This window comes from Meriones unguiculatus, chromosome 1 (assembly GCF_030254825.1).
Source record: "Meriones unguiculatus strain TT.TT164.6M chromosome 1, Bangor_MerUng_6.1, whole genome shotgun sequence".
Lineage (NCBI taxonomy): Eukaryota > Metazoa > Chordata > Mammalia > Rodentia > Muridae > Meriones > Meriones unguiculatus.
The window spans coordinates 99,807,507-99,831,404 of record NC_083349.1 but is presented as its reverse complement, the minus strand read 5'-3'; the positions used below and the strand labels follow the sequence as shown (position 1 = coordinate 99,831,404).

The window sequence follows — 23,898 nt, the reverse complement described above, 5'->3', positions numbered from 1 at the left end:
TGCATGACAAGCCTTTGTTTTACAGGAATTTGTAAGAACATGATGTAGTTGGCATTGAAGGGAGACACATACAGGAAAGGGCTTTTGCTGGGCAAAGGCCAGTAGTCTCAGCTCTCCCTCTCTCTGTCTCTCTTTCCCTTTCTCTCTCTCTCTCCCCATCTTCGGTCTCTCCCCCTCTCTGTCTTTCTCTCTCTCCCTTTCTCTTTCTCTCCTCTGTCTCTCTCTTGTTCTCCCTCTTTCTCTCCCTCTATCTCTCTTTCCCACCCCTCTCTCTGTCTCTCTCTCTTTCCCCCTCCATGTCTCTTGCTCTCTGAGCACTAAGGTTTGTATAAAGCACCACCAACAAAAATGTTCTCACACATTCATTTCTCTTAAATGCTCCTAATTCTAGAACCAAAGCTCTATAAAAATTGTCAAAACTGCAGAACAGGTAGGAATCATCTCTCAGCTTATTTTAAAGGCTTCAGGGCATTTTATACAAACTTTTACTAGCTGGTCTTAAAATATTCTCTGTGCTTGTTTATGACTGTAAATGAGCAAGTTCACTTTAGCATTTACTCTTTATTGTGTAGTGTGACGTACCTAGGTAATTCAGGCACGAGCTGTCCTGAAATCCCCATTTCCAATCTCTGCAGAAGCGTCGTGAGCACCCTGTGCCTCCACACTTTACAGTCTATTGTTGGTGCTATTAGAAGTATGATAATACATGAGCAAGGGAGAAAAAAGCTGATAATGCATAGGCTTTTTTTTTTTTTTTTTTTTTTTTTTTGCAAATACACAATACACAGCTTACAAGGAAGCCCCAATGGAAATAAGACAAACAACACTTGATGTATTATCTATAAAATGTAGACTCTGCAATAAAAAGGCAAAGGCACATAAAAATATATTTCAACTTTAAAAATAACTTAGTTACAGTAATACCTTGCTTGTTTTTTTACCAACATGTAGCTGACAGTCAAGCTTTTGCAACGTGGGAATAATATACAGGGATATATAAGAATCACAAGAAAACAAAACAAAACAAAAAACAATCCCAAGTCCCGTGAGGTTGTTCGAATATGAAGAGAGTAAAATCTTAACAGTGGAGAAACCGCTGTGGTGAACCCAAAGGATATAATATACAAAAGAGTCCAGAAGAAGAAAAAAAGGCTTAGGTGCTAAGTAAGTTTTGCTTTTCTTCTCACATGCCGTAAAGCACTTTGGGGAGACCCATGGACCCAGCCCTTCTAGACAGCCTGGATTTCTGCCTGTCTGCAAACAAACAAAACTGAGCTGAACAGCAGCAATGCCTGCTGAAAATGAGCTCTGACTCACTTCCTCTATCTCTCCTTTTTTCTTTTTCTTTTCTTTTTTGCCAGAACAGGTTTTTTTTTTTTCTTCTTCTTCTTCTTTAATTATTGTTTTCAAAATTGTTCCTGCAAAGAGGGCATGATGGTTAAAAAAATATTTTGTAGGAACAGGAGCGTTATTTTAGAAAATGTATCACATGGCTGTAAAAACCCAGCCAGGTCAGCTCTTTCCATCAGTTGTGGTTGGTTGAGTTTTTTGTTTTCTGCTTATTTTGGTACCTCTTACTCCGGAGGGGGCAGGGGGTGTGGAAGAGCTGACTCCTGGTTACTTATTTTTATCCATGACATTTAGGACCTCATCCAAAAGTGAGGGTCCAAGATCCAACTGCAGGGAGAGCAGGGAGCCCGTCAGGTCAGAGAGGGATTCCTCTGACTTAGTCTTTGACTTCACCAGCTCGCAGGCGGCAGGGTGCTCAAACATGTCCTCTGTGGGCCAGTCGGAGTACTGTTCGGACAAGCTGGAGGAGTGGCTGTCCCTGCCCTGGCTGGACTGAGACGCAGAACCACTGGAGCCCCACGAAGTGTCTCCCTGGTGGACTGTCCCGTTCTCTAACAGGCTACTTTTCTCCTGAACTTTCTCTTCCATGACAGGCTCACAGCTGAGCCTTGGCAACTTAGGACGCCCAAAGGACTCCTGCTTGGAATTAAATGTCACTGGTGACAATAAGGGCAGCATGAGAGCCTGGGACCCTCCGATGGTCGGAAGGGAGATGGCATTCTTGAGCACCGGGGAGGGTGTCTCTGTGAACATTGAGTCCGAGGTGCTGTTGGCCCGGAAGAAGTCATTATGTCCGGGGAACTGGCCCGAGTGTGCTTTCTCCTGGTTCCCAGGCAGGAGCTCATAGTTCCCTTGAAGGAAGGAAATATCTCCAAAGACGTCATGCTGGCCCTCTTTGCCTATGTGAATGGTGTGACGAAAATCCCCCAAGGGAGGACTGATCATATCAGGGGACAGAATGTCCCTCAGTTTAAATTTCTTTCCCTTCTTGTTGTTGGCTGCTTTCAGGTAAATTGGGGTCTTGGCTGGCATTTTGAAATCCGAGAATGTCTATTTCACAGATGGGGAAAAGGATGACCTTCTTCACGGGTATCCCACACTTCCAAAAAATTCCTTTTGGTAAAAACCGTCACATCATTTTTATTCAAGTGGCTCTAGAATGAGATAGTGTCTGAGGAAGCTTGCTCCGTGTAGGGCCACGTGGTCTTGCTGGAGAGCCGGTTACATCATCCAGTCTCTTCTACAGCAAGGAGAAACCTGGGAAAGAAACCAAAAGCAGGCTGTGATTACCCATCCATTAGGGTCCATTCAGGCCTGCCATTCCCCAGGAATAGTATTCAAGTGCCTGGAAATAATAGCAAGGCCGGTTCCCGCCTAAAGCCCAACTTATTTCCTTCTGCTTAATGTGATAAGAACTTTAATCTTAGTAAGGTTCACTAATGTTCAGGGCTTAGTTCAGGGAAACACAGAAGAGAGGTACTTAGTTCCTAAAAGTACTAAAACATTAGTACTTTTTCAACATGGCACGGACGTGGTTTTGTGAGCACATCTGAAACTTTCATCTCCCTCTCTTCTAGCACCTGATGGCAAGGGACTAGAGACACAGCTCAGTGGTTAGAGAACTTGTTCTTTCAGGGGACCTTGGGCTTAGTTCGCAGCATCCACACGGAGGCTCACACTTGCCTTTAATCCCACTTCTGGGGGGGATCTGACCTCCATCAGTAGTTGACATGCCTGTGGTACACATACATACATGCAGGCGCTCACACGTACACATAAGATGAAAATAGATTTTTAAAGTAAAAGAAAGAAAAAAAACCTGGGTCTGTTTTAAAATTATATTGTCTTTGCTTTGAATGCACGTGAACAACATTGACAGTGATTTATTGTTGAGTTTTGTGTACAAATGAAATTAAATGACTAGAGCAAAAGGAAGGAGGCTGGAAATTATTATTTAATAAGTGATGCTGCCTATTACAGAATAGCTCAATAAAACCTTCCTAGAATGTATTCTTACAGATAGGGAAATGAGATTAAGGAGGGGGGCAGGGGTACAAACGTACGCTAGAAGAGAGAAGAGCTACAGCTGGAATCAATTCGTGGTAGAGAAGATACTGAGCCATCAAGGACTCCAGGATTTTATGGTACTCTTGGATGAAGGAAAAAGAACGGCTCAATTTCAAAGAAAACACACTGTGACTGTGTATGATAAGTTGAGCTGCCCTGAGGATCTTTCAGAACATCACTGATAGGGCACATGCCCTCTCTCGACCCAGGAGGTGGGGTTCTAAGGTAAAGGAGCACTCACAGCCCCTGGCCTGGTGTTAATGCCTTTGCAGGTCCAACTGCAACTTGCTTCTACCCAGAGAAATATGGCAGCTGTCACTCCCTTGTTAGCTTACATTACAGAAGTCCCCATCTGAGCTGAAGAGTGGGAAGGAGGGAAAGAAAAAGAGAGTAAAGAAAGGGAGGGAGGATGGGGAAAGGGAGAGAAGGAGGAGAGCAAGTGTAGGATGTACCCAAGCACCTGAACAAGCTCCCTCACTGGCTTTCAAGTAGAAATCAACTTACCCCATCTGGCCTCTGATAAGATATAGCTCTGGCCCACACTTTGGTCACATCCCAGTGAGGCCTGGGCTCTAAACACTGGCCAGGCACCCACAGAAACCATGACTTAATAACTGGATACTGATTCAGGAAAACTGTTAAAACCAACACACCCTCCCTGTGGATACTATTTGCTGCGAGCCTAAGTAAAGAGCAGTGAGGAAGAAGGTCCAAGAGTGCCAACCCCTCCCTTGCTAATGAGAAACTTAACCTTTTGAAAATCCTCCTTCATCCCACCAACCCCTCTGTAGAGCTGACACAGAGCAGCTAAACTCACTGGTCTCCGTAGAAACCTCTCACCCTGCTCCCCCACCCCCACCCCTGTCCCCTGGCTCTGAGACTGACAATACTCCCAGGACTGGGTCAGATGGTGGCTTGAATACAGGCACATTTGCTTGGCAGCAGCTGGAGGCCCTCTACATCTGTTCCGTACTTCTCTCCTTTCAGCAGGAGTTTTGCATTCGCTCATCAGTGACAGGTGTCAGGGCTGTGCCGCACCACCCACTGACTGGCAAAGGTAAGACTCTCTGTCTGGGAAGTGGCTTATCAGGCATGCACCAGCACGCTGTCCCGCCAACGAGGCCTGAGAAGTCAGAGAAGGATGAGTGGGAGACACCCGGTCCCATTTGACTCTGTGTGTGAGGAGGTGGCCCAGGGCAACAGAGAGTGCACTGACCACAGAGCCACCAAACACAACAGGACCTCAGTCCTGATGTTCTTAACGGAGCTCTGACTTGGGTCTTGTCTCAATAACTAAAGGTGAAACTTTACACAGTGGGAATGATGGTGAATGCTTGTAATGTCAGTACTGGAGAGGAGGCAGGAGGATCATGAGGCCAGGGTCATCTGGGCTAGTTCAAGGCCATTGGGAAGGAGATACTTGAGATCCTATCTCACAAAACAAAAACTGAAACCTTGGTAGACATGATAAAATCCCAGAGCTTCCTTACTATATAGGTACACAACACAAAGCCCCAAGCTAGGGCCCCAGTGATCCTTACCAGCCCTAGGAGGTGGTAGACATGCAGGGAAGAACCACCCCCTCCGGCTGTATTATCAGCAGGGCCAGGATGGCAGCTGCCATGGAAAAGATGGGAGGCTGATTGATGCCTGCCTGAGGCCTGCTAGGATTATATAGGCCAAAAAATACCCAGGGCAGGATGTTCCGATCCCTGAGTGTGGGTCTCGGCCTCTGACGGCCACTCACATCTGCTGTGCAAGTGAAGAAGGACAGGGCATTGCAGGCAGGAGAAAAGAGAAAAAAGGCTTGCTCTTCTTATCCGAGGGAGGAGCACACGGTACCAAAGCTTACAGGCTAGGCCTCTTAGAGCAGCCCCTGTCTGGCTACAGACAGGCTTTTAGCTGGAGGTTCCCTTAGCCTAGTAAAGGCTGGGGTTTATGTCGGTGGCAGGAAGACAAAAAGGGACCAGAGATAAGCAAGCATGGGGTTGTGACAAGGCTACATAAGTAGCAGAGGGTAAGGTGACAAACACTCCTGCCATGCCTAACAGTTGCCAAATACAAAGGAAGGGTGTTTGGATTTTTAAGTGGGGGAGGTATGGGGGTGGGAAGGAATGTCTGGCAAAAACATCAACTCTCCATTTAAAAGAGTTGGCATATGCAGTGATGGGCAGCACCTGGCAGCTCTGTCCCAGTCCTCTTGTGCCCTCTCCTAGGATTCATAAATCTTCCCGGCCCTGCTTAGAAGCTAGTGGATCCATTTTCCTTTTCCAGGACCTTGGCTCTTTAGACACTGTTTCTACCACTTGATAAACAGAAAGATAAAGTAAGAAGCAGCAGGCCCTGGAAAGGGCATGTATGACCCAGCAGCTACAATCTAATATGGCATTATTCTGAGAGGGCCTCTCTACGTTCCCACAATGCTCTACTCTCTCACTCACAAGAACCCAAGAGGCTCCTGCTACAATGTCAAATGCCACCGTTTACAGATGAGACACTACTGGGCACAGACACTGAGTCACCCTGCAAAGACCACATGTTAGAGCCAGCGGTGGTACCCCCAGCCAGGAGGCCAGCCTCCCAGTCTGAGATGGTAAGTCACTTAGAGAGCACAGTCTCTGGGAAGTCAGTTAGCTCCCAAGTTACCAACGGGTGCGTTGCAGAGCATGTTAGAGAAACAAGTGCATGCAGAACAGAGGAAGATGTACAGGAGGCTTCTGCATACATGACAGCAGGCCTGTAAACAGCCCCAGCCTCTATCCAGGGCAGCTGGATGATATCTTTCGACTATCGAATCATATGTCCTTGGACCCAGATCCTACACATAGGGACTTAGTCCATTTAAAGATATGTGAGCTGCTGTTAACAGGGTATCAGATCAAACATTTTTAATAGCCAAGAGCTGAAAACAACCTAGTTGTCTACTTACAGAAGATCTGTACAGATGGTACAACCACACAAATGAGCAGTATTTACATCTAAGGAGTGAAACTTTTAATACGCCATAGGAAAAGAGCCCAGCAATGCGCATGTTCAAAGGAAGAAAAAGTAGGGCCGAAAGTGAAGCATGTGAACCTAACTGTGTCGGATTGGTGCATCTATAAAATATACCTATAAAATACACAAGAAGTTACCAATGATGCCTTCAGGTAGCAAAAGTGAATGGAAAGGAACAAAGGTGAAAAAGAAACATTCAGGCTTATTCTTCATGATTTCAGCTTTCTAAACCATGTGAATGAACTGACTATATGAATAATAAAAATATAACAAATGCATGCATAGGGATCAGGCACTGTCTTAGCTGATTTTGCACATGGCACTTAGTCCTGGCAGAATCCAGGTGCCACGTGAAGAGACTGTGCTTCAGTCAGGACTCCACCACCAGCATGAACTCTGGGGTGTCCAGGCATTGAGGGTGCTGGTCATTGACCTCAGGCTACCCTTCCCTATCTTCACCCATGTCCTGTGATCAAGAGCTCGCCCTGTAGTCTCCAGTGTGTCCGATCTCTTTAGCATGTGTGCACAATCACCATCTTCCTGAACCTTTTAAAGACAGAAAGGTTTCTACGGACAGACTGGTCTCAAAAACCTATCCCTTGACTCTGAAATCTCAAGTCTTCGTGATGGCATCCAGATCGTGTGCAGACCATGGTTTTACCCTAGAGGAGAGCTGAAAACATTCATCTGGGAGTTTCCTTCTGGAAACAACATTAATTCTGGACACTGGCAAGGGAAGTTCTGCTAATGAAAGGGGCCCAGCTCCCAGCCAAGTGTTAAGCACCTCTCCCAAGGAGAGAGGGTGTCCGGCTTCCGATGGACATGCTCCCATTTGCAGGAACCTACGTGTGAGAAACCCAAGCATGTCAAGACACAGAGTAAGTAAGACTTTGGGGGACGTTAACATCACACCTCTCATAGGAAAGGCAGATGGCCGGGTTGTCACTCCTGTGTGAATCTAGCTAATTCTAGTTATTTACTTCTGACTAGCTTAAGCATATATGGCAGATAATTTAAAACACACACACACACACACACCAATAACAATTTGATTCTGGGAAAAACTGAACCATGTCTTCACTGCTGATTTTTTAGAGGGAGGGAGGATGAGAGGGTTTCATAACCAAACCTCTGTTTTAGCTTCTATTCCTGTTGGGGTCATAGATGTTTATCACTATGTCACAATTTGTTTTCTTTCATTTTATCTAATTTCTTCTTGTTTTCTGGAAACAGTGTCTCATTCTGTAATCTGAGCCAGTATGTAGCCCAAGCGGGCCTCAGACTTGAGGTTGTCCTCCTGCCTTGGCCTCTCAAGGGTTGAGATTAAAGGTAGGAGTCACCATATCCAGCTTGTTTCCCCACTTACGATGATGGTCTGAACATCTATTTCTTCTATCATTTTTTTGGCAAACAAAATAATTCTAAACATAGTGTGATGGCTATTCTTGGTTTTCAATCTGAATATGTCTGGAATGAACTATAATCCAGGAATGGAGGGCACACTTATGAAAGATTTTTCTGCTTGGTTTGAAGTGGGTGAATCCATTTCGGGTGAATCCATTTCTAGTCCAGACCTTTGAGGTGGGAAGACCTTTAATCCAAATCTTGAGTCAGAAAGGCACACCTTTAATCTGGACCACATACTCTGTTGGAAGTCTACATGAGGACATAGAAGAAGAACGCTCTCTATCTTTGCCTGCTTGCCTTTACCTTGCTAGCACATCCATTCCTTCACTGGTGTTGAAGCCTATTTCTTTGGGATCCCAACATATAGAGAATCCAGCTGAGACATCCAGCCTTGCGGAGAAGAGAAAGATTCTTGGACTTTCTGTTTACAGCTAACCAGTGTTGGATTAGCTGGAGTGCAGCCTGTAAGTCATTCCAATAAATTACACACACACACACACACACACACACACACAGAGCTGGGGGGAGAGAGAGGAGAGATTATTGGAAATATATATATTCAACAAATTCCATGTAGATAGATAGAGATATTCATTCCATAAGTTCTGTGATTCTAGAGATTCTGACTAATACACATACCAAAATAAGCAAGCAGACAGCAAGGGTGTGGGGGGGAAAGGGTTATTAAAAAAAAAAAAAAAACAACCCAAATTACTGACTAAAAAATCAGTTCCTGAATTGCTCACAACTGAGTGTGCTGGCAACTTACTAGGTTCTGAAAAAAACAAAGAGGTTGAAATTTTGGGGGAAAATCCATTTATTTTAAGAAAGGAATGCTTGGTTTGTCTACTAATTATTTTTAGATTAATTCTCGGTTGGGAGAAAGGATACAAAAATGTCCTGCATCCTGGAAAACAGGTTGCAGTGTTAATTCAAAACACACGTGAGAAAACAAGGGCAGCTTGTGTAAGGGGGAGGGGGGTGATGCCTTCCTGAGGGACTTGTGGTTCTTTTCCTCTCCTCTACTTGTAGGAAGTGAGTTGGAATTCAACTTCCCTTTTGTGACTTGGTTAGAAGTCAGAAAGAGTCTTGCTCACATCATTTAAGAGCATCCCAGCTCACCCACCCCCACCCCAGTCTCTACTGGGGAGGGGACCCAGAGCCTAGGCATTTAAGTCCAGGCACTGAATCATCCAGCCCCAAATTCTGATCATATCTCCCTTTTGCCCCAACACAGTAACCACAAGCCCTTCCCTAGCACCCGGCAACAGCACCACATCTTTACAAAGCAGAAATATTGTTATTCTGTCCTGTATAAACCAAGTCTTAAGGAAGCATGATGGGATAACCTCCCTCCACCTTGCTCCCAGGCCTGAGCATCTTCCACATATTTCTCTCTGCCACTAGCCAGGAGGAGAAAGTAGTAATTCTCCGTCCCTCCACTACATTCAGACCCCTAAACCGTACTGGCTGCTGGACTCCACTCTTTGGAAGGGGTAAAGGCTACCTAGGACATGTTTCTACATGTTCTGAGGAGGGCAACTGGAAGTAAGCCGAGCAAGGCTAAAGAACATTCTAACAGAAAACTAATCTTTAAGGATCTGAAGGATCCATTTCGTTGTAATGAAAAAGAGATTAACTTGTTCGGGGAGGCTCTAAGGCTACTAAGCAGACAATACGAGGACACAGATCTTGATTTCTTCTCTAGGGAGGAATTAGAGAGCCAGATTTCTTGAAAGATGAAATGGGGAGTCAGGGAGGGTGGAGAGCAGACAGGTAGACTGTACAGAATGAGGGCCTCACAGAGGGAGGAGCCAGTACCCAGAGCCTCCCTCAAGATGCCATAGCCCTCCTAACAAGGGAACACACTCATTAATTTCCCCACAGTTCCATTTCACACTCCCCTATAAACAGGTTCACAGGCTTGTCCCTGAAAAGGCTTTCTGTTCAAATACAGCTACGTTTTAAGTTGCTAATGAGTAGCCAACCTTCGGTATCAGGAAACTTAAGCATCACTACAAATGAGCTCCTAAGGCCAGTTCTTTTGCAACCCTGGCTGGGGAGTGGGGGGACTTCTCTAAGAACAGAATTTAAAAATTCACAGAGACAAGAATGTTGGCATTAGACATTCAACACTGAACTTAAGGGGAAAAAGACCCAAGACCAGCAAACCACGCAGCAACAGCATCCCGAGGGCATGCTTTTCATATTTCTAGCGTGTTCTACTCCACCCGGAGGAAGATAAGATGCCTTTTCTATCTTTAGAGTCTTATCTTCTGCCCATGGTTCCTAAACTGAGGGCAGAATTGCCTCTTGCAAAACTGTGAGCTTCTGCGAGCCCCAGGTTCGCAGCTGCTGAGCTCTGTCTGCCCTGCCGAAGTCTGCTAGGCTCTACTTTCTGGACCCACTTAGAAAGTCTGACACACCCACCTTCAATCATTTATAAGTGAACTTATGATTACACAACAGCTTGTCTTTACTTTCCTTTTACAACCCCAATTATATGGGGACCCACAAATGCATGCAGGAGAGTCACTGCTAATTTATGTACACTCCTTACATTTACAGAACTTAATTGCACCATTTGAAAGATTTTTTTAAAACAAAACTAAATGACAGGACGCCCACCTCCCAAGGTACCAACACTTGTGAAGAGAGCCATTAGGGTGTTTTTCCTTATAAAAGTGAGTTACAAGGGCAGACTATATGGACATTGATTCCTGACCAGTTATAACAAGGTAGACCAAGGGCAAGTTCTCTCATGCCTGGTTCATTTTGCTTGACTGGTTTTACAGGGACTCAGCCTCAGTGCTGGCCAGAAGCACCCAGCAGGTGCTCTAGGACTGACGGGTAAGAATCCAGCAAGGCCATTATTACTATGAAGGGCTGGCGTGCTCCATAACTAATGGACTCGACTTGGCCTGCAATGACACAAAGACAGTAGCAACACAGAAACAGATTTTGACTCTCTTGTTTTCAGCACTGTTCCGTCATTCCAATTTTGCCCCAAAACTAGGTTCTCCCAAGGCTACTTAGTTGCTCAAAAAAGTAATGTGAAACAAACCCCACTAACATTTACATCATCACTTCCCTGTGCAGAACTTTAGTTCTGACAACAGTAACCTAGAAATCCAGACTGTGGACTCTTCAGAGCACTGAAGACAGGCAAATCTCTATTCCTTCACTGTCCTAATACATCCTTAAACTGTGCTTTCTGAATACCCTGTTTCTCCTTTGTGGTCACAAAAAGGACAGATAGGGGATTGCCAAGCTATGCCCATCTTGTTGGGGCTGACTATAATCACCCATGCTCCCTGGATTGGTTAAAAGACAGGTTTCTCTGCATCACATTTGTACCAGATAGGTGTCAACCATTTCTATAGGTGACTCCTCTACATTCATTATACACTTGTCTATGTTATATGCATATATTTAAATGAATGAGTGAGTGAGTGAGTGAGTGAGTGAATGAATGGACACTCTAACTAGGCTGAAAACTCTTCTGTGAGCACAACTGGGTCCGCCTCCTACCACAATCACATAGCACAGAGTGAACTTAAAATTTGGAAATACTCAATCCAAGACCAAGTCAATTTTTCCATCATCAGAGAAGAGCTGATTGGCTCCAAGAAAACAACCCACATTGCAAGTTTACTCTGCAGATGAGGCAAATCTGAAATGCTTGGCTTTCTAAAGAATTTGCAGTGATAGATAGAAGGCGACTATTTGCTGTGGGATGCTTGGAACACACCATCCAGGAAAAAGTCTTGGATTAAAACCATGTTTCAGGTCAGTCAGCAGGAGTCGGATTTTGTAGCACCCCTTTACCATTAATTGGATAACATGATGCCTACCAACCAAAACTGTCTTTCCCAAAGGCCAGCAGCACCAGAGGAAAGGATGCATTGAGATGGAACAGCAATGAGCAGCCGACACTAACTTGACCTTGTCCAACACCCACAATGGGTGGAGAAGGCCCTACACACTCGCTCTTCCAGCTCTAACTCACCACAGCTTCTCAGTAGTTTTGCTCTTATGAAAAATAATCTCCAAAGGAATTTGACTTTGTGGTTAAGGTCAAAAGATTAGAAATTTAAAACAACAAGAAAACCTCTGAGCCTCAAGGAAAAAAAACAAACATCCTGTTCTTAGAAAATATCCAGTGTTGTTAATTCTTTTCCCAGAGGAAGCACATGCGTGTGACTGCAGTCTCGGGGCCGGGCTGCACTGGGGACAGGAGCGCTCTCCTTCCCTCCGTCGCTGTTCGCACTTTTTTCCCTCCTAACTTTCTGAGACTGTGTCCCTGTGCGAAATGTCCTTACCTTCTTACCATCAAACACTATTCCTCACATCCTCTGAGACGTGCTTCACAGTCACTTCCTTCTTCCTTCCTGGAGGAAGTTTTCTCTAACTCACCTCACGTAATGCTGCCTCGCTGCTGCGTGGCTACGGGGCTTTCTTGGGTCTTGTGTAGAACTTATGTCATTTGTTATTTTCCTGTTTTCTAGCTTTGTGATTTTTGTGCCTGTCTCAAAAGGAGTAAGGTAAGCGTGGTATGCTATAAATGACAGCTGCTGTTGTGTCTTTTAATATACCGGCCACTAACACAAGTCCCTCAGATTTCACTATATAAGCTCTTGTTTTCTTTCTGCCCATCTCTTATGTCAAGAGCCGACAATAGGTGAGCCAGATCTAGCCCTTTAACCTGTTTTGGTAAGTAAAGTTTTATTGGAACACATAATGAATAGACATTTGTTTTTGTATACTCCACAGGGCAGTTTTGCACCCACAGCAAGTAACATAAAAAATATGCAGCCACTTTTGATCCTGTGACATTAGGTGGAAAGGATTGGTTTGTGGCACTTCATGGACACAGGCCAAGAGTATTATTGAACACCCTCCAATTCCTGGAATAGTTCCTCAAAGAAATAACTATCAGGCCTCGAGTCTCAAGAGACTGAAGTTGAGAGACCATAGCAGAATCCCCACAGCCCTGCAAGGTCAGGATTGATGTCTGGCAGAGACTGCATGTGGCTCAAATATTAATCGACCCCTTACTGAAAGGTTTGAACACTTGCTTTGGATGCTGGCAGCTCTACGGAGCTTTGTTGTCCACCCCATCCCCAATCACATCCTGCACGTGGCTTCAACTATCACTTCTAACAATAACTGCCAGAGTAGAGCTTCAGCTCACACATACCTACTTAGTCTAGACCAGTACCACTCAACTTGGTCTGTGGGCCAGGCCAGACTACAGGTAATGGAATCAGAAGTAAGCTCTTAGAAACCTTTGGGCATTGCCATAGCAACCAAATACATGGTTGGTGTTGTTTTCTCACTGAAGTTGTGGTTGATGAGTCTCGGAGTTGTACACTATTGAACTGGCTGTATATTTCTCTGTGCACAGTACGCGGTATCATTCTACCACAGACTGAAAATTAAAATCAACGGCAAACAGTGGCTCTTCTCAGAGAGCTCAGAAGAATGGATTTCTCCCTGCACTCTGGGGCTCCCCTGCTTTGCTTTCCTGGAAAACTCCATCTTTCCTCCCCCTGACTGCCCATGCTGAGGATCTCTCATGCTTTCTGCTCCTTTTAAATGGCAATACCCAGCTGTGGTCTCAGCCTCTCCCTAGCCTCACTCTCCTGTCAAGTCCAAAGTCCTACCATTGCATCTCTCCCCTCATTCACCCCCACAATCGCTCTTTATCTTCCTACCTAGAATCTTAAAAGCTCGTAGGGGCAGTCTCACCCTAGCACATCCTGGAGATAGGATAGCACATGACTACACAGGCAAACTGGGGAGCTGCCCGACCCTGCGGCTGTAGTTCTTCCCAGTTGCCAAGGCCTCTGGAGCTCCTTAGCTTCATGTGTGCATCTGACATCTACCAGCAATCACAATGAACTGTAGATACTGCTTCCTTGCCCATCACCCCAGTTAGGCTGTCATCTATCAGAGTGAACTATTTCACTCATAGAAGAAACTAAAGAGGGCAGAGATTTGTGACTGGTGTTTAAAATGGAAATGACTTCTACCCATGACTGCAAAGTATAAGCAAGCATCTTATTAAAGAGTTAAGACTACCTTGTACCATTCAGATCTTCTAATTACATTCCAGTCCAACTTAAAGAGATTCTGAAGAAACACTGAGTCCACTCTGCTGACCTTTCCTCTTAAAAGGAAAAACATTCAGGAGAACTTGACCTATGTGGCCTAATAGTATATGAGGAAATCTCAGGAAACGACAATGGGCATTCTATAGCAAAGGGAAACAGAGTTGAACAGGCAACAGACACAGGAAAGGACTCCAATTCATTTGAGCACACATTTTGGGGGCTTAAAGAGGATGGAATTTCCTATGGCCCAGCAAATGCCTATCTCCATCTGGTCACTCTGAAAAACTGTAAAGAGCAGTATAAAAACATACACAGTCTAGGCAGGCATGGTGGCGCATGCCTGTAATCCTAGGACTCAGAGAGGCAGTGGCAGGTGGATCTCTGTGAATTTGAGGCCAGTCTGGTCTATAAAGTCAAGGACAGTCAAGGCTACACAGAGAAACCCTGTCTTGACAAACAACAAAAAAACCTGAAAACATACACAATCAATTTATTCTCAAAAGGGGATGAGACTCCTTGTGGATTGCTGCATCTATTTTTAGTGAAACTGAGATCTTAGCATTAAAGAAATAGGGCTAAGCAGGCACTAGTGAGTCCACTCAGCACCTCGTTTCCTTTGTTTGATGAGAGCTGCTACGTGGGAAGATTAGGTAGGAAGCTGAGTTTGGCAAAGCCTGAGGAGAATCCTGATGAGAGGACAAATGGCTCCAAGTAAGCAGCTGCACTTACTTCTAGACAGCATGGGACCCACTGGGACCCACAGGGACCCCTCCTTGTGCCAGTGACAGACCAGGGTATAAAATTACCTTAAAAGACTTAAGTAGGGGCAGGATGAAGTCAACAGGAATCAAATGAATAAGTAGGAAGTCCTGCATTTGGGTTAAAGCTAATTATGTAATCATGTAAGTGCAGAACGAGGCAGGATGTGGCTGGCAGCTCTTACAAAAACAGACCTGGGCATTTTAGCTTACCACAAGCTGACTTGTGAGCTGATATTTTGAGGTGGTGGCTGAGAAAGCTAAAGCACTCAGAGACTCCCCGCCCAGACCCGGACTAGCCCCAGTCTTTCCACACCCTGCTTTCCTGGACCCTATGTGTCATAAGGTGTTTCAGAAGCCAGTGTCCATCACAATACTTTCTACCAGCTTATGCCATTTCTGCCCCCGTTCCTGGTATCACGGTGCTAATCAGTGCCAGCAACTTTCTCTTGAAATAGGTGTCTTCTCAGGGCGTGAAGTACCTGGCACATGGCTGGTAGGCAAGGAGCCCCAATCCAAGGGAGAGGTAGCTCTTACTAACAAGGACTCTGAAAAGCAGAGCTGCACAAGATGGATTTTGGAAACTGACCATGGGAAGTTGCATTACTCTGGATTCTCTAGAGGAATAGGACTTATGGAAGGAATATATAGGGCCCAAGAATCATCTAGTAGTTCTTCAGTCCACAAGGCTGGATGTCTCAACTGGCCTTCAGTACACACCAGAATCCTGAAGTAGGATCTAATGCCAATGAAGGAATGGACTTGCCAGTGAGGGTGAGGAAAGAGAGCAAGCTTTCTTCTTCCAAGTCATTTTTATAGATTGCCACCAGAAGGTGTGACCAAGATTAAAGGTGTATCTTCCCACTTCAGAAGATCTGGATTAGAAATAGATTGTTCCACTTCAAATGACTAAAATAAGAAAAAAAAAATCCCTTACAGATGTACCCAGCTGCATGAGTTTTAATTAATTCCAGATATCGTTAAGATGGCAATCAACAATAGCCACCAAAGAAGTTTCTTCCAACTGTATTTCTTTTAGACTTTAGGACCTGCTCACCTAATTGCTTTAATTAAGTGTAGTCTTCTAGATGATGTGGCTTCAAAAGTCAAACTTCCCACTCAAAACACAAATGAACATGAAGCAATCCCTCTTTTGATTAACACACAGCAGCTGAGACCCACCTGGGTGTGACCAACCAGGCTAGGGGCAGCAATCGCCTCTTCTTAGACACCACTCAATTAAGGTATACTTCATGAGGCATCCGAATAAAACCCATTAGCACGAGCATGAGCTAATCAGACCATCAGACCCCAACTCAGCGTGACTAGAAGACATTTCATTATGGAGATGTCTGAAAGTGAGAAAACCATGTCTAGTTTAGCTCTATGACCTGCCTGAAGGGGAGACATATGGCCCCAGTTCTGGGTACAGCCATCTAGCCCAAGGCTGATCACTCACATATTCATCAACAACCAACATCCACTAAAGAACTGTGAAGTGCCAGGATATCCTATGGAAGAGAGCCATCGTGGTGATGCACGATGTGTAGAGAAAGATGGTAAGTGAGCACAGCCTTGGACAAATGGCTCATATTCTGTGGAGAGGTCAACGATGGTGGCAGAAAGTCAAAACACCTGACACCCCAGTCATCCCCAGGGAGAAAGAAACTTCTGTGTAGCTTGCTACGGCTCAGCTGTACTTCTGGTGTAGGCTCCCTTAATTTCCATAGATAGCGAGACCACCAGGCCACCTTCCCTTGAATTTGAATGTTCTATAGTCAAGAAGAAACGACTTTACTATAGTATGTACAACTTTAATAAGCTAGGCAAGTGATAATGACTTCTTACTTAATGATTTACAAGATGCTAGAGGAAGGATTGGATGATACAGCTAGGCCTAAACTGTATACTTGACAGTTTCACTGGATAGATTCTAAGCATAAGAATGCTTAGATGAAGTAGGTTCAATTTCTGCCGTCCAAGTAGAAATTAGTTAGGTAGGCAGTGATAGGAATCAATAAATTATTGATATGACAGTTCATGCTTGTAATTGCAGCACTCAGGAAGTGAAGGAAGGGGCCTGAGAGTTCTAAGTCAGCCATGGATAAACAAACTCTCAAAAACAAGCAACCAGGCAACAAGCAAGCAAACAAATGTTTTTAAAAGGTCATTCTAAATGCAGTAAAGTAGAAAGCACAGGACACTGTGACATGCCTCAGACAAGGAAAAAGAAATGAGAATTACAAGAATTTAGAGCTGGCTGCCTCCACCACTTCTTTAGATAAGAATAGAAGCCACCTTGAGAAGGGGAGGTAGCTACCATGTCAACAGCTGATCACCCCAAAATGTATAGCCTCCTCCCCTGCTGGGATAAAGGAAATCAGTGAGCCTATGCAAAAAAAATGAATAGGGTAAACAAAAAAAATTCATATACATTTCCAAATGACTAAACCACATTTCATTAGAAACATCTTGCATGTTTTAAAGATGAGTGTGGCCTAAATGATGCTGACACATTTGACTATCAGAGGTCTTCCCCAACTAGACGCATGACAGAGATCTATCATTGGCAAGATGCGTCTGTAAGTACGACCTTCAGGTCACCAGAACAAGACAGATTCTCAAATGTGTAAGCTGTCCAAACAGAAGCCCACCTCCAGAGGCCCGCCTTCCAGCCTGCTCTGACCCCTTAGGCAAGAACTGCACTGCTGTTTTCCAGCCCAAGGCCACTCTTTATTATTAGCAGGATAAGCTATGCTGATAGGTCACATGGATCCTAGCTTATTGAAATCTAGAGTAAGGGATGATCTGAGCTCATCTAACACCAAATCCTGTCAGAGATGAGAAACAGGCTCCTGAAGGCCGGAATCCCACCATTCACATCTCCATCCAGATGCCAGCCTATGTTTTCAGATCTAGTCCTTCTACCTTCTGACTGCCCCAGGCACTTCTGGGTTAGTTTTATCCAGCAGAACCACCATTGATTTCCAGCATCTTCCTGGCATGCTCTTCCAGCCCTGTTTCTGTGCTGCTTATATCTGAGCAGGCTGCAGGACACACAAGACATAAGTTGTTTTTGCAACTGTGACGTGATGCTCCCCACAGTGAGTAGTCCTGCAGCCCCTGCAAAACAATCTGAGACACGGTACAAGCTCTCTCCATAGCGAGATTCACTTCCTACGGTGGAGTGGGTGCTCCGCAAGGGAATGCAGGAAGGGGACAGGGTCACCATCACTGGCTTCCCACAGAACCCTTTCCTGATCTTTCTGAGTCTTTGGGAATGCTTTAGTTGTCACTCCACTGGGTCACTAGGTAATGTGACCACTGCAGCACTGTTTATTAAAGAGCCAAAGGCTAACTTTTTTAAATACCCAAACAGCTTCCAAATCACTAAAAATTTTTTGTTTTTTAGTTTTCTAATTGCGAGTTCTATTGTGAACTAACCATTTGGGCAAGCAGTAATGACCACACAAACCCTCAGGAGGTTCATCAGCTTCCATATACAGCTTGGCTACTTAGAAGTTGGGGGAGGGGGCCTGGGCCATGCTACCCAGGGTGATAAAGCCTAGAAGAATCTGAGGCTTCCCTGAAAGATGCAGACCCATCTGTCCCAAGGGGCCAAGACCACATGTCCTGCTGCTACCTGAGGGGTCTGAAGCTTTTAGGGCAGGGGGTGGAGAGTCATAAACCATTGCAGGCCTAACCTCCAGCCCTAGGCACTCTTATTCCTCAGTGCCCTAGAAGCCTCCACTCACTGGGCTTCAACTAGGCAGACATAGGACAGGAGGACAGGGATGGCCTAGGCAGATTCTGTTGTGCTTGGGCTCTGAACCCACAGACCTGCTTCCCCATGGCCACCTCAGACTCCTGCCCCTCCCCTGCCTATTCTTACTGGGGACAGCAGACTTCCCCGTCTTCCCCTTGTCCTATATCTACCCCTCCCACAGTGACACTGGACAACCCTAGGGCAGCTGAGCCCCAGCCTGGATCCTGGCAGGAAGCATGATGAGGAAACTCCAGTGTCCCTGTTGATAACTGTTTCTATTAACTGGGTTATGTTTTGTTTTTGTTTTTATTTCATGGACCAAAATTCTTTTGTACTGTCTCCTTACTGATGTCACCCAGTTTTAATAAAAGACTTCTGAAGTGGGGGGAGTGGAATGGGATGGGGGGGGACAGTGTGGTAAGGGTGGGGCTTCTGGCTGTGGTGGTACCTGCCTATAATTCCAGCATTCGGGAGGCTGAGGCAGAAGGATCAAGAGTTTAAGGTCAACCTGTCTCAAAAAGAAGCCCTGTCTCAAAAAGCAAGACAAGAAACAAACAAACAAACACCACAAGAAAATAGCAATCATTTTAATGTCTTTCCTACTACAACGTTATACAGTTAGATTAAAAAGCTGCTTTTCCACCAGAGGCTCTGTCACACTCAGCCTGTCACTATTGCACTCTGTAAAAGTTGTTGTTGAAGTGAATCAAGGCCAAAGGAAACTTTTTTAAGAGGGGGGAGAAAAGAAACAAAAACCAAAAAGCTTCTCCAGCAGTTGCCAATCATAATCTGGAGGATGTTGTTTTGTTTTGTCCTTTAAAGGAAGGGGGCAGGAGAAGAGAAAATTCCAGATCAGGTTGGACAGCCCCAGCTCCAACATCTGTCCCTTTAGTCATTTCCAGAGCCTGTGCCAGGGTCTGAATGGTAGACTTCACCGAGGATGAGAAGCAGAGGCCAGGCGGGTGTCCTGGACAAGTACACTCTAGCTTGTAAGGCCTCTTTGCTCTATCTTGCACAGCAGACGTTTATCTAGCAGCATCCGTGGCATCTGCACCACTGTCACAGGCCCCCTTCTGCCAAAGACAGAGTGCAGGGCCTTCCTGCCCAACCTCCTGTGGTTCCAGTCTTCCCTGGAACTCTCAGGGCGGTATCATTACCCAACAGGCACTGAATATCCAGCGGGTGCAGGGACCGCAAGGCCCCTTGATGTAATGGTGCCAGGCTTGCATGCTTAGCCCTACTTACTCTGACTGATCCAAGGGCCTGTCCTACATGGGGGTTGTCTGCACTCCTGGATGCTAGAATGCCTTCCTGGCTGGGCATGGCTTTCTCATTTCTGAGGGCCACAGTTTCAACTAGGAAATCTCTTTGTTTATGGTATAAACTGCTTAGAGCAATTCTAGCAGTTTGATGCGAACTCCGCTGTAGAAGAACAAGGTCACCAATACAAGACTGAGCCACCCTAACAATTAGGTAATTCAAGCTGTATTCCCTAAGGCTGACAATTACTGTCACCTTCTTTTGGGTGACGATATGGTGAGACAGAATAATACTAAATGAGTTCCTTTCCAGAGGCCAAAAGCCATAACAGTAATCATATTTAATAGCTCCCACCCCTCCTCCCAGACAATGGAGGTGTGCTACTCAGAACTAGGTCAAACATACAAACCGCGCTCTGCTACTCAGCTGTGTAACCTTGACCAACCCTTCAGAGCCTAAGATCTCATTTGAACAAGAAATGCCACACCAGCTATCTAAAGACTAGCTAGGGGTGCTATGTGAGACAACCACACAAGCTAAGTCACTTGTCCAACATCACCCATGCGCTAGATGCCAGAACCAGGCAATGTACCTAGGTGGGCTGACCCCAAGTTAATAACTCTGGCTTTCCCAATCCTTTAACCCAAAAAGCCACTGACTTTCATGTAGAATTAGCCACTCAGGCACATCCATATTTAGGGATGGTCCTTATTGTCCAACTTTGGCCAAACAACATAACTGGTCTGTCTTCAGTTCCTACACCTGCAAAATGAGGATACTGACACACCTCCTTTCATAGGACGATTAGTTAGCAATAGAGGAGTTGCCGGCAATGAGAAGAGTACTTAGCTTCACACTTAGGAGTTAATGCAGGTAATGAGAAGAGTACCTAGCTTAGCACTTAGGACAGGCTTTATGCTGGGGTTTCTTTTGAGTCCCAGCAATGTGGTCTATTACAATTCTCTGACCTACGCTTCAAAGAGATTTTGTGTGTGGCTGAATCTGCTCGTCTCAAATGGTTCTCGGGGAAACAGTGTACTTAAAAATATAATTTTTAGGTTCTAACTCAATGAGAAGAAAAACGGGTCAGCATGGCTCTGGTTAGAAAGAAACTGGGCTGAGCCTATATGAGATCAGGCTGAACCAAGAGCAATAACAACAACAATAATAACAGCAGCAAGTCTTCCTAGGGGCTTTTAGGTCAGGAATTGTATTCCACCCACTGGATAAATGCTATGTCTAATGAGCAAAGAGCTTGTGAAATTTTTATGGCTTGGTTAAAAACCTTAGGGTGATATAGGTTAAAGTGATTTTATCCCCAATGCTGTTGAATAGCAGGAATTTTATAAGTGGAAAAGGGCAGCTTTTGTGAACATGTCAGACATAAAACAAAACACCACATTAAAGGGGAAGCTGGAGAGCAGACAGGGCCAACTGGCTCCGGGGAGCCATTCTACGATCACTGTTACAGCTTTCTATGCATCTTGGACCACATTTAAATTCACAATAAAAAGCAAAAAGAAAATGTGCAGTACTTTACTCCAGCTGCCTTTCTAGGTCCCCTTAAGACACGAGGCAGAATTTCAGGACTTAGATTAGGGGGTGGGAGAGAGCTCAGCTTAGTTCATGTCTGCAGGGGCTGCCACAGCCTCAGCACCATGTTCCAATCATGGAATTCAGGATGCAAATCTCTAGCAGATGAGATGGCTGGAAAACAGAAACTGCCATGCACCCAGAAGGCTTCCAAAGTTCGCCTCTAAATGTCGTCTGGGAGCCCAGGGGCTGGTAGTCCTGTTTTATGCCATGGTGGGGCCTGCTGGGAAACCTAGGCACTTCCAGATGGACTGTCAACCACTCCTTTAATACAGATCTTATCGTTTATATCACACCTGACAACGCTAGACGTTTCACAACTGCCTTCTGTCTGAGTCCTTCATTCTGAAAAAGGTGTTTGTGTACACATATCTGACTGTCCATCAAGTCACAACGTGGAGACTTCTAGAACTGTACAGAAGTTGTACTTCCGAGCTCAGTTGTTGGACGAAAGATGTTTTATAAGTCGGAACATTACAGGAGTCTTTTAATGGACTTAGGGATACCCCTGGGGCATCCTGGCTGCTTCCTGGGGAGGCTTATTTCTCCCTCTGATGTTAAAGGGAAGTCCCAAGTCTGGGTCTGCTATTAGAGCAGGGACATCTGCTGCCCTCCTAATATTTTCAAGGCAGCACCCCTCCTCCACCATCCTCCCAGAACTCCAGGATATTGTGAGGGCCACAAGCTGCCAGGGTGGGGAAGAGGCAGAAGGAATCTTTGTCTCCCTAACACGTTCATCAGTTCCCTCCCTAGAGCCCCCTGCACACTGCACACACCAGCAGCCCAGCTACCCGAAATGCACCAAGGCTGCGAAGGTTCACGTTCCAGTTCTCGCCTGACATTCCTCTTCCCGCCCTCATTTTAATTCACTCACTTTTTTTTTTTCCTCTTTTAAACAAAATGTAATTACTTGACTGTCAGCCTGGGCTGCACTCTAGGGCTTTTACTCCTTTCAGCACAGATGTGCTCACAGCTTTGATGCTGCTGTCCGCGCAGCCTGTCCCAGCCACAGCCGGCGTGGTAATGTAACATTCAAGTGCATATTTATTTTTAAACTGACCTCTCCTAGACGGTGCAGTATAAAGCAGGTCCTGCCAAAAAATATGCTACTTTCTATTTATAAGATGAAACACATGCCTTCCCTCCCAAAGGCGAGAGGGGGGTGGAGTATAATAATTCATAAAGAGAAAAAAATGACTGGCCAGATCCATTCGTCCTCACATGTCTGTATCAAGACACTCAGTGAAGAGGACAAGGAAGAGAAAAGGAAGAAAAAAGCAGGAGGAGGAGAAAGAGGAGGCGGCGGCAAGATCTTGTAAACGCTACAGTTATTCAGAAAAAAAAACAACAACATTTTTTTTCAACTGCCAGATCTGCAGGTTGGAGCCTCAAGTACAATGCTCTGCCTCTGTCTGTAAGGAAGCAGGGGAGCTGCGCGGTCTACTCACAAGCGCCTCCCCGGTACAAACGCACAACTGGAGGGGCGCGGTAGCCAAGCGGGGTTTGTTCGTATGGAAAAACGCAACACGCGCCCAGAATGGCTGTCAAGAGCTCGGAGGAGCCCGTGCTGCCCGCAGCCCGCCTCTAAAGAAGTAGGCACAGATGGCGGGGCTCTGCGTCCCGGTCCCCTCCCGGACCGCTTGCTGTCGTCCCCTTTGATCCTCTGGACATCAGCTCAAGAAGGCAGTGCTCCAAGTTACCCTTGCGCCCTCTAAGCCCTCCAACCCCAACATCAGCACTAGCTGGAAGGGACGAAGGTTGAGGGTCGGACAGACTCACAGGTGGAGAGGCAGCCTGGGTTACACACACTCACTCACCGACAGTCGCCGAGGCTCCTCGCTTCTGCCCGGGGGCCGGGCGTCGGCCGGGGTCACCCGCAGTCCTCACCGGTGAGAGCCGATCCGGTGGGGGCGGCGACGGTTCAGCGCGGGATCTGCTCCGGGGCCGTGCGCCGAGCCTCCCGGGAGGCGGCGGCTGGGAGCTGGCTCGCCGGCGTGTCCCGCTGCCGTGCTCCCGGCGGCCGTTGGAGGTACCCGCGACACTGAGCGCGCGGCGGCCGGACGCGCGGCCTCAACCTGCCGAGGGCGGGGCGCGGGGCGCGGGGCGGGGCCCGGAGCCGGGCGGGGCGGGGCTGGAGAGGCCGGGGCGGGGCGGGGAGGAGGTGCGCGCGGACCCCGACCTTCCCTCCGCCGTACCTGCCCTTCGCCGCACCCCCGCCGCACGGGCGGCCCGGCAGCGGGCCCTCGGAGGACAATGGGCGCCCACCGTCACCTTCCAGTTCCACCTCCCCCGGGCGGGGGCTCCTCTCAGAGCCAAAGCCTCCTGGGGCTCCCTCGGGCACAAAGAAAAGTGGCGGGGCGCCCCTCGCTTCTAAGAGGGGACCCCGGAGCGTGGACGCCCGCACGTGCGGGAGGACAATAGGACTCCGCCCCCACCAGGGACCCCCGTGCTCACCCTCCTGTCCCCGCCTCTCCCTGTCCTACCGAGCCCACCTAGCGGTGCCGGGGCTTCGCGGCGGAGGGAGGGGACCCGCGGGGAAGAGGGGCCACCTGACCGCGTCGCCTGCGCGCGACCGCAGCTCCTC

General features: G+C 46.5%; 1 protein-coding gene across 1 annotated transcript; it reads right to left on the bottom strand.

Annotated features, from left to right (window-relative positions):
- Window positions 1-833: 833 nt before the first annotated feature.
- Cdc42ep3 (CDC42 effector protein 3) lies at window positions 834-23,395 on the bottom strand. Its single transcript, XM_021634341.2, has 2 exons — window positions 23,132-23,395; window positions 834-2,607 (listed from the first exon to the last, which is right to left on the bottom strand). The coding sequence occupies exon 2, from the start codon at window positions 2,380-2,382 to the stop codon at window positions 1,618-1,620; it is 765 nt and encodes a 254-aa protein (XP_021490016.1). The 5' UTR covers window positions 2,383-2,607; window positions 23,132-23,395; the 3' UTR covers window positions 834-1,617.
- Between the last annotated feature and the right edge of the window lie 503 nt (window positions 23,396-23,898).